General features: G+C 37.0%; 1 protein-coding gene across 1 annotated transcript in view; it reads right to left on the bottom strand.

Moving 5' to 3' along the window:
- Positions 1–8,722, bottom strand: part of LOC149086957 (exonuclease mut-7 homolog) — a 31,069-nt gene extending 22,347 nt beyond the window's left edge. Inside the window, exons 1-5 of the mRNA XM_089231164.1 lie at positions 8,615–8,722; positions 4,316–4,816; positions 2,381–2,434; positions 1,460–1,599; positions 1,014–1,117 (exon numbers count right to left, since the gene is read on the bottom strand). Coding sequence (XP_089087290.1) covers positions 1,014–1,117; positions 1,460–1,599; positions 2,381–2,434; positions 4,316–4,729 — 712 coding nt within the window. The 5' untranslated portion in view covers positions 4,730–4,816; positions 8,615–8,722. The remainder of the gene's footprint in view (positions 1–1,013; positions 1,118–1,459; positions 1,600–2,380; positions 2,435–4,315; positions 4,817–8,614) is intronic.
- Between the last annotated feature and the right edge of the window lie 1,224 nt (positions 8,723–9,946).

Consider the following 9,946-nt stretch of genomic DNA (forward strand, 5'->3'; position numbering starts at 1 on the left):
AATGTAACTGCCCAAAGGGTGTTTAGAGATATCACAAATTTGATACCAAACTCTTCCTTGTTAGAATCTTTCCTGATGCTAAGGTGCAATATAAGCAGCAATAACATGATGTCAGAAAAATATTGATATAGCAGGAAGTCAGCCACAAAGGAATTAGGGCATCAACTTGATTAAAAAAAAACAATAGAATCTGCAGTAAACTGTACATCGCAGTCAAATTAGCCCTTACAGAACATGAAAATTCAGGTATTCACCAATTCAGGGGGGGGGGGGCCAAGTTTTCCCCTGCAAAATAGCACTGAAATCTCTGCTTGGGGGGGGGGGGTTTAAAACCTCAACCTTTGCGTAAGCCAATGGCAGTATACCACAAAACAAACACAACTCTCGCAACATAAACATCTAGTATGTTTTACCCATGCATACACACACACAATACTTTCCTGGATGCATCAATTCATTATTAGAAATTACCCCAGATGAATGTTTATGAGGTGCATGTACCGTTAAGTAGTACTGGTAGTCTAATTAGCACTTGTGAGCAGTAAATAATTGAGGTGTGACAGAAATTATCAGTAATACAACAAATATGTGTATAACTCTGAACATCGGAGTGTCGAAGTCTGATTTGTTTTTTACTAGTGGCTGTTTCACTTGTATAATTCCATATTTGTAATAAAAGTGATGCATTCCCTTAGGATTCATAGGTATAGCCCTTTCAACCTCAAGATGTAAGGTCTCCCTCTAATACTAGGACTTAATTTTTAGTACTATTATTTATCTTTCAACGTGTTTTTAAATGGTCTCTCAAATTCATATTGAATTTATTCTGGCAAAAATAAATTGTATGTAACAATTCAATCCCAACATAAGATTAAACATATTCCACATCATTTCTTAAACTCAAAAGTTCACAATCAGGCATACATTTGTTCTTTAAAATTCAAATTTTAACGAAAACAAAATTTTTAAAAAATGAGAACCGAGAACACAAAAATTGGCATTTGGTTATTTACCGAGCGGAATATTCCATTCTTTAATGAGTTCATCTATAGCTTTCTTGTAGTAATTCATTTCTTTCTTGATGGACTTTCTCTTAGGAAACTTGCCCTGAACAGACCTATGGTAAAATAATTTTTCCATATATTGACTTAATATAGATATGTTATCTCTAATGTCTGAAGTCTAGGTAACATGCAAAATGCCCAAACACTGCCCATGTAACATCATTATAACATTTTTAAAAAAGCCATCATGAAAAAACACTATAAGCGGGAAAATGCTTTGAACGGGAAATCTTGATGAGAATTAATTATAGTTGGGACAACAAAAATAAGTTGTACTAAGCAGGATCAACCATATACATTTTATCTCCACGAGACACTAGATAACAAAAATTATTTTCTACACACTACGTTTTGAAATATGATTGTGAAAAATCATGCAAAGCTCAAATATATACTTTAATGCATCTTCCAATGTCTTTTTACGCCTTAACAACTTATCCAGATCTTCAACAAATTGCAACCTTAAATATTTGGACTGCCTAAGACAGTTTTTCAACTCTTTCATCATGCCAAAACACAGCAAAGGGAAATAAAGCTGGATAAAGAAAAAACACATAATGGTAAATTATTTTATATGAATGCATTGTAACAGCAATGTTTTCAAAATTATTTCACATTAATTTTATCAACAATTTGGAAGTAAAATGAAGAAAAGCAACCTATAAAATTTCCATAGAGAAACACTGTAATAGAATGAGGTAGAGAAGAGTGTATATGTTATAATAAATGTGATGAGTCTGTAATTATCCATAATTGTGCCTGTTATTATGCCTAATCTCAACAATCATCTTGGTAAGTTTGATAAATTTTCATACATGGACACTTTACAACTACAAAATGACTTTGTGGTCCAGATTTCAGCCTGCCCTGAGCTAGTTGATGTAGCTGATTGCGATGTATCAGATGAGAGTGACGAGGAATTTAATGGTTTCCTCTGAGAAATAAAAAATACCTTCAATTAAAACCTTTACCCAAATTTTAAGCTTAAGAAATCAGGGAGTTGGGGAGGGGGGTTCCTTGTGCAAGTTAAAATATAGTAAATGAAAAATGAGTGTTATAAGTATAAAAACGTAACATCACCGATCAAATCTATCACCCTTGATTGAAGTTTGTGCAAAATGTCTGGTAAATTTAAGTAATTTATTGACAATTTATCATATTCACCAATGTGAGCTGGGGATTATACATAATCCAGTAACTGTGATTAATTTGCAACATTTATGAAACTTATCGAAATTGTTGTCAATTATGCACACTATATAATCATTAGATCTATCACATTTACTGCAACATATTTAAGTGAACAAATCTCTTACATTTTCAAAATCATAATTTCCATGTAGATTGTACAATTTGACAGCATGAGCAACCTAAATTAAGAAAAAGGAAAATAATTACTACACCTTTTTAACATAAGTGCTCTCATAAATAACACATATATAAAAAAACAGAATTCATTTTAAAAAATATACTTTTTACTCGATCAATTATTTTTTTAAAAATATGTCTCGGTTTGAGAATTCTTGAAATGGTTACTATTTGATATTGGTCAAACAATAAATATTAATAATAAGCGAGAATATTCTGGAACAGGTGTCTTTAACACTAGAACAAGCCAGAGCAGTCATTTTTACAGTTTTTGATTTTGAAAACGCTATAATCTCCACAGTATTTGACGTACACACTCCATTTTTGGTGACTTTTCAATATTTCTGTACTTATCTGTGTGTACAAAAACTTGAAGATATTGAAGGTTTGATCGGAGATTTCAATGTTTATATATGTAAACTGACATATATGACTGCTATATGTAAATTGTACATGTTTTCTACTTGTGTTGGGTGTTCTCCAAAGCAGAATGTTTTGCATTGTTCTGCAATGAGTCCTCGGCTGACTGAAAATGTTCTGCAGTAAAAGTTCCCATAATAGTGTTTTTTACATAACAGTGTTTTCTTAAAATTCTTCTAGACTGTTCTGCAGTAGAACTGATTGTTCTGTGATGTACGTCACAGATTTCGGCATATTATGCTTTGCGGTGGGTGTGGACGTAAACTTTTGCTTTTAGGTTTATCCCTATCATTCCCTGATGGCACACGCAACACAACATATATTCAGGAGTAATATACAATAAGAAAAATAAAATAATGCTATTTGTTGCATCATGTTACTGGGCAATCTAAAGAGTCTATTGACAGAGACAGTATGCATCCACAATCAAAACCTTAAATCTTATTGAGATATAGCCTCTGTTATCAAAGTTGAGGAAACTTTATGTAGATTGTATAAGATCTAGTAACTTCACATTTACACCATATTTACTTGCACATAGGACAATCTCGCATATAGGACGAGGTATGATTTTAGAGATAAAAATATGGAGAAAAAGTAGATTTATTAATTCAACTCTTTACTTTATTTATTCACAGATGATAGCATAAGATTTTCAGGGCAAGACGACGTAAATGTAGGGCAACGTAAGTCTGGGGTATTACTTATTGTATAGGCCCCAAAGTAAAATATGCCAAAATCTGTGATGTGTGTCCCAGAACAGTCATGGCAGAACAATCTGGGAGAATTTTAAGAAAAGTGTAGAAAATACTATTATTTGGGAATTTTTAACGCAGGAACATTTGCAGTCATCCAAGGGCTTGTTGCAGAACAATGAAAAACATTCTGCTTTGGGGGTGTATAGAGCAGTGATGGGCAAACTTTTCTCGATCAGGCCAAAAAAAAAAAAAGAATTTTGGCAGGCCGGACATATTCGGACATTGATTCATAATTTGAATTTTTATACTTAGAAGTGAAGCACTGCAAATTCCACCCACTGTGCCCCTTGGCACTGATGCCACCATTGGGATTTCCATGTCTGGCCTAGGGTCCCTGAATTAAACAGAGGACCGAATTTTGAAATTATTGTTTGTTATAAATTGTGAATTTTCATTAAATTCTAGAACAATTTCTCTCATTAGTATTCGATTGTTTTATCCATCAATTTTTGATAATTTTACTCCCTGATTCTGATTTTAATTTTTTAAATTAATATTAATTTTCAATGATTCCTGGATCATATCGTTTTCAATTCACCAACACTATCATTAATTCTGGAGTTCTCTCTTAAATTAATTCCCATTTTTCTTTTTTTTGGTATTTAGTGACAATTTTTTTTAGATATTTGCTCACATGCCTAGGGTTTTTAAGCACTGAAATTTAAATAAAAACTTAATCTTATATGCCAGCAAAACTATACTTACCATAGCCATGTTACCATTTTTAAGGTGTTCTTCAACCACATGAAGGTTTTTTTCCCCATCGATTTGAAAAATCCTTGAAATCCTCCCTAATACATCTCCATTTCTGGAATTCATCACCAATTGTAAGGCAGCTGTTTGATGTCTCGCCGATGGTTGTGCAAAATTTTTCGTGGATTCGTTCATCCATGTCACAAAGCTTGAAAGGATTTCGCATAAGAGTCTGTTTTTCTTCTTGCTGTTTTCTGCTGATTTCGTAAGAGGTAACAAATGTAGAAGATATTGGTATGGGTCACGTTGGCTCCCTAAAAGTTGAAAAATTAATTGTTTGAATTTTGTCTCGTCATTGAGGAGATTCTCCAACAGCTCCCAATCTTTCGCTGTATCAGATATTACATGCGACTTTTCACATGCCATAACGCATCACAGGAAATAAGAATAGAAGTTTTTTCGTTCTTTCTTTTGTTGACGAGCAGATATCCTAGAGAGCTACGAGAAAGAAATCTGAAAAATAGACAAAAAAAATTATAATGAAGTTATCACAAATCCCCATTTGCACTATAATAAATTTGTATATAACACTTAACAGCAAATTTTGACAAAATTTCTGCATCCAAAATAAAAATAATTAATTTAATTTGGTGTGCTGAACATGAATTTGAACATGAAAAAGCTGTATTGGCTATGGTTTACTGTCGAATTGCACATCTAATACACACATATAATGACATAATGCAATACATTGGAACACAACATAAATTTGCGGGAAAACAAAATAAATAGTCAAATTTTGTTATAACGAACTCCAAGATACCGAAGAAATCACTTCGTTACAACAAAATTTCGTTATAAAGGAATTCCAGGATTTTACGATGTCCCTATGTAAACTTATCTGGGGGGATTAGAAAAGTGTTCATTAAAACAAGATTTTTGCTATAACGATATTCATTAAAACAGGATTTGAAAAAACACAAATACAGTCGACACTCATTTTTACAAACCTGTATGGATTTGAAAAAGCAGTTTGTAAATTGGAAAGATGTTTGACACTTAGCATGCTCATTGTTCATGGTTGATTATACACGAGCGTATTCAATCATCTAGGGATGATCAAAAGTTTTTCTTTGAACTGTCGAGGTGAGGCCATTTTGGTCCAACACACTGCTAACATTGCCACCCTTTGAGAAAGAAATGCACATCTAGAGTATCCTATTTTCAGTACCTATCAATCTGGGTATTTACACGTGTTTGACAAATTTATGATGCTTTTCTACATTTTTCCTCCCTCTATATCATTGATCAAAGTTTCCATAGAGTCAAAATGACCCCACCACACCACTTATGTAAGGCTTTTTTTGTCTGACGGCCAGAGTGTTCAGATCGGAATTGTTTCTCTGGAGAGCATCAGTTTTCTCGACAACGGTTTCAAATTAATCGTGAAACACTGAATATCCAAGATTGAGCATGAGGATAGTGCTGTTAGTAAATTGTACACTGGATCTAAGTGATCAACAGGTCGTGTTGTTGTTTGCAAGGACTGTGTTTCCGACTTCAAATAAGACTAACTTTGGTACTTGTGAAAATATGCTAAACATTATTTGAATTTAAAAATTTTATTTTCTGAGTATATTTCAATCACATCTGTTCATTTTTTAATCATGAAAATTGCATTCAAAAAATTTAACACACAATTAAAAAAAAATTCAAAAGTCACGTATCCCTTCATTTCTTTCAAATATGTGTCATAGTAAAAAATCATTTAGGGCCATTCACGTATTGCGTCAGCAGATTTTTAGCCATTTTTGATCCCCCCCCCCACCTCCTTGTCAGCAAAACCCTCCCCCCCCCCAGCAGCAAAATTTTGTCAGCTCTGCCCCTATCTCCCAAAGCATAATATTAGGATCAGAGACATACACTGTAGGGGGGGGGGGGGCAAGAGCCTTTTCCCCATACTACCTCCCCAACGATCATTGCGATCCACCCTTTACCATATATGATCAACCCATGGCCTGCGAGCCAAATGTGGCCTTAGGGGTTTTATAATGTCGCCAGCCACCTCAAACATAATTTTGTAAAAATGAACTGAGCAGCACATTTGCAGATTGCTTAAGTAGCCCGTGGCACAATTCCAGAGTATTCAAGTGGTCCATGGTACATTTTCAGATCACTCAAGAAGGCCCATGGCACATTCACAGATCACTTAAGTAACACGTGGCACAGTTATAGAACACTTAAGTGGGTCCTTACAGATTCCTTAAGTGACAGGCACAGTTTTAGAGCACTTAAGCTGCCCGTAGTGTAGTTCTACATCACTCAAATTACCCGCGGCACGTTCCCGGATTACTTAAACGATCTGTGGCATATTTACGAATTATTTGAGTGATGAGGGGCTAGAGATCAGTAAGGATCTCATTAAGAATATTTAATGTTCTTATAAAGGGCGGTTGACGACACAAGCAAGTCCCCCCCTTTCGAAAGTCAGCAATTCCGACCTTCAACCCCCCCCCCACATCGATGCTGACGTAATACTTGTATGACCCCTTTTGGGAAAACAATCAAATTAAATTATTATTTATTGATTTAATTAATAAATGAATGAGATCGTGTGAAAAAAACCCATTTCTTTTATGAAAACTCTTTTGTTGATTTTTTAAATGCATTAGGCTAATATTTGCTGGGGTCAAAATGGCACCATAATGCCAGTTACACACAGAATTTTCACAACGCCAGTTAAGAAGGGTCAAGACAAAATTCTTAATAGTGACATATAGATGGCACACACACACACATATATATATATATATTATAATTTTTTTTAATTACAATTTCTCTATTTTGACATATTTGCTTGAACTCTATAGGACTGGTGTACACTGTTGAGCAGTGGTAGAGTACTTGCCTATATACCCTTAATCACTATTCTGTCTGTGATTGTGGGTTCAAATCCACATTATTTGTGTTTGAACCACATATTTGTTCAGCTAGGTTACATAATAGAAATCTTGCAATCGGGATTCATTAAAGATTTCATATGCAAAATGCGAGGGAGAGGGGGGATCAATAGCAATGGGACCAGGTGCCCAGTGCTTGTGGCCAATAGTGCCAAGTCATGAATTAATTATTTTTTTTTACAATAATGAAGAAAAATATCACCCCTTGCGATGGGGGGGGGGGAAGGAACAGGGGTGTTGGAAATTTTTCAAACCTGTGAGTGCTCGTCTTTAGTTTTATATCGGAAATTTTAATTTTGAAATTAATTCTGGGGGTGCTCGGATCCATGCCACAAATTATCATAGGTGCTTGAGCACCCACAGCACCCCCGGCTCTGACGCCACGGGGAAGGAACGTAGAAGCTACAGATTCAACAGGGAATCCTATGGGTTGGCATACCAAAGGATACTTTGAGATATGTTCCAAAATGATAGAAAAATTTCTGTGAAGGTGGTGTCGGGGAGAGAGAGTGAGATGAGACAAATAAGTTTAGAAGAACCTCATCTAAACGATTATAATGACTCACATGCTTGCATACTGTTTAATCCATATAGTCTCCCAAACTTTTTGTTCCATCGTCCCCTTTATCAGAAATTTTTTCCTCTCATCGCCCCCCAACTCAAGTAAACCCATAGGATCCTACGTTAAATCAGTAGGTTCTATCGCCCCTTGGACCATTCCATCGCCCACTTTCGGAAACACTGGTTTAATCACTCGTATGTTTACAAACACTTTAGATTTATTTTTTTGGCCCCTCCCACGCTTGGACAAGGTTTTTTTTGTTCACTCACATGCTTGCAAACTCTCTATAGGGTACTCTTTTGCATGGGTGGAGATGTGGTGGGGTGGGGGGGGGTTTGTCCCCAGACTTTCAGCCTATGCTCTTTAAGTCTCACTGATTGATATCTATCTCTATAGGTCACTCCCATGCTTGTACAAGGCTTTGGTCACTCACTGACCTGGTCCCTCGCTATAGGATTTATAGTTTCATCATATATGTGGGCTATCAATCAAAATTTTGCCATCCTTCTCCCAAAAGAAATCTGATTTTCTTGACCATCCATTCCACCCCCCCCCCCCCCACGGCTATATCCCGCTATATATATATAAGCCTCCTTTGTGATTACGTCACTGACTGCATCCACTGACCAATAACTTGACCAAAGTTCATGAGCTTACAAAACAACAGCAATATCTTATAACGCCGCTGTTACTTTATATTCTTATCAATATCAGCAAATCTTCCCCCAATAACTAGGATAAAAATTAAGCTGCTTCGTTGAAAAATGTGTATATATAACGTATACTTACAGTTTTTTCTTTTATAGAAACTCGGGTGAAGACATGTGACTTCCCAACACAAACTCGTGAGGAATCAATCACACTAACGACGGGTGAAAAAAACCGAAGAAATCCAATTTTAAAACCAAAACTAAAAACTCCTCAGACAAAAACAGAGGCGTACAGTAGTGCCATCTAGTAAATACAGATGGAAAAACAAACAATCACGGAGGAAAAACAAAACTACTACAAAATATTTTATATAATTCTTTTTGAGATTTAACTACTGTAATTTTATTTTCATAGCCATTACCCTTTTCCCATTCCGCAACCACCCCAAGTGCTATTCGCGATTTCCCCCCCCCTTCACCCCCTTCCCCGTTGTTTTTAGGAGCAGGTTTTTCTACGCCGTGTGTAACGTGATTCGTCCAGCGTAACACGCCGTCCACTCACCAACGGGGAAAGCGGTACGACTGTTTTCCCCCATAGAGCGCAACACGCCTCACGCCAGCGCTTTACGTCGGGAGTGATTGACCAACTGCTTCTGCAGGAGTCACATGCAGGGACGGAATAGGGGCCCCGCAATATGGATAAGGGAGGATAGAGGGTTGGATGTGCCGGAGCGGAGAGCAGGGCCGTCTTAAGAGTATCATGGGCCCCCGGAACAATTGATTTTTCTGAGGCACTATCAAACAAATTCTCGAAAATTTTCAACCAGATCTCATTTTTGTGAGGTCTCTCTTCGCGTGAGGCACCCAGGCCGTGACCGGGTGGACCCATGCCTTGGGACGGCACTGGCGGGGATCCATCGAATGTATTTCGAGGGCGCCCCGGTCGGGCACATTCAGCACTCTCCAGCACGGACCAACTCAGCTGAGTAAATGGCTTATATCCCTAGTGGGACAGAGAGCCAGATCCCTGCCTGGTACTTCTAGGAGTCACATGCGTCGCTCACCGCGCATTTCGCGGGGTCTCCTATTTTCACTCTTTTGTTGGATTTTCTTTCCTTCATTTCTGTCTTCCACCGCGGGCGAATATACGGGGGGGGGGGGAGAACGTTGCCCCCCCCTCAGCAATGTAATAATATAATGATGTAATGTATATGTTGTTAATTGACATCATCACCATCGTGCCCCCCAGCAATAATGACAGTGCCCTCCCTAGACTTGGGGGACCTATCTCCGCCTGTCTCCCACTTTTGTTGTGCAAAAATACGTGGATGTGCAGTGGACAGAACAAGGAACAGATTCACTACGTCAGTGGTGCGCAAACATTTTGAAGCGTGATCCCCTTTTTATTTGACCGAAAAAAGAATTATAGATGATACATGCACAGGCTGACCATGTGTCCCGGTTTTCCAGT

This window comes from Pholcus phalangioides, unplaced genomic scaffold (genome assembly GCF_987345545.1).
Source record: "Pholcus phalangioides strain wild (caught in Gottingen) unplaced genomic scaffold, Ppha-v1.0 ptg000004l_1, whole genome shotgun sequence".
NCBI classification, from domain to species: Eukaryota; Metazoa; Arthropoda; class Arachnida; order Araneae; family Pholcidae; genus Pholcus; species Pholcus phalangioides.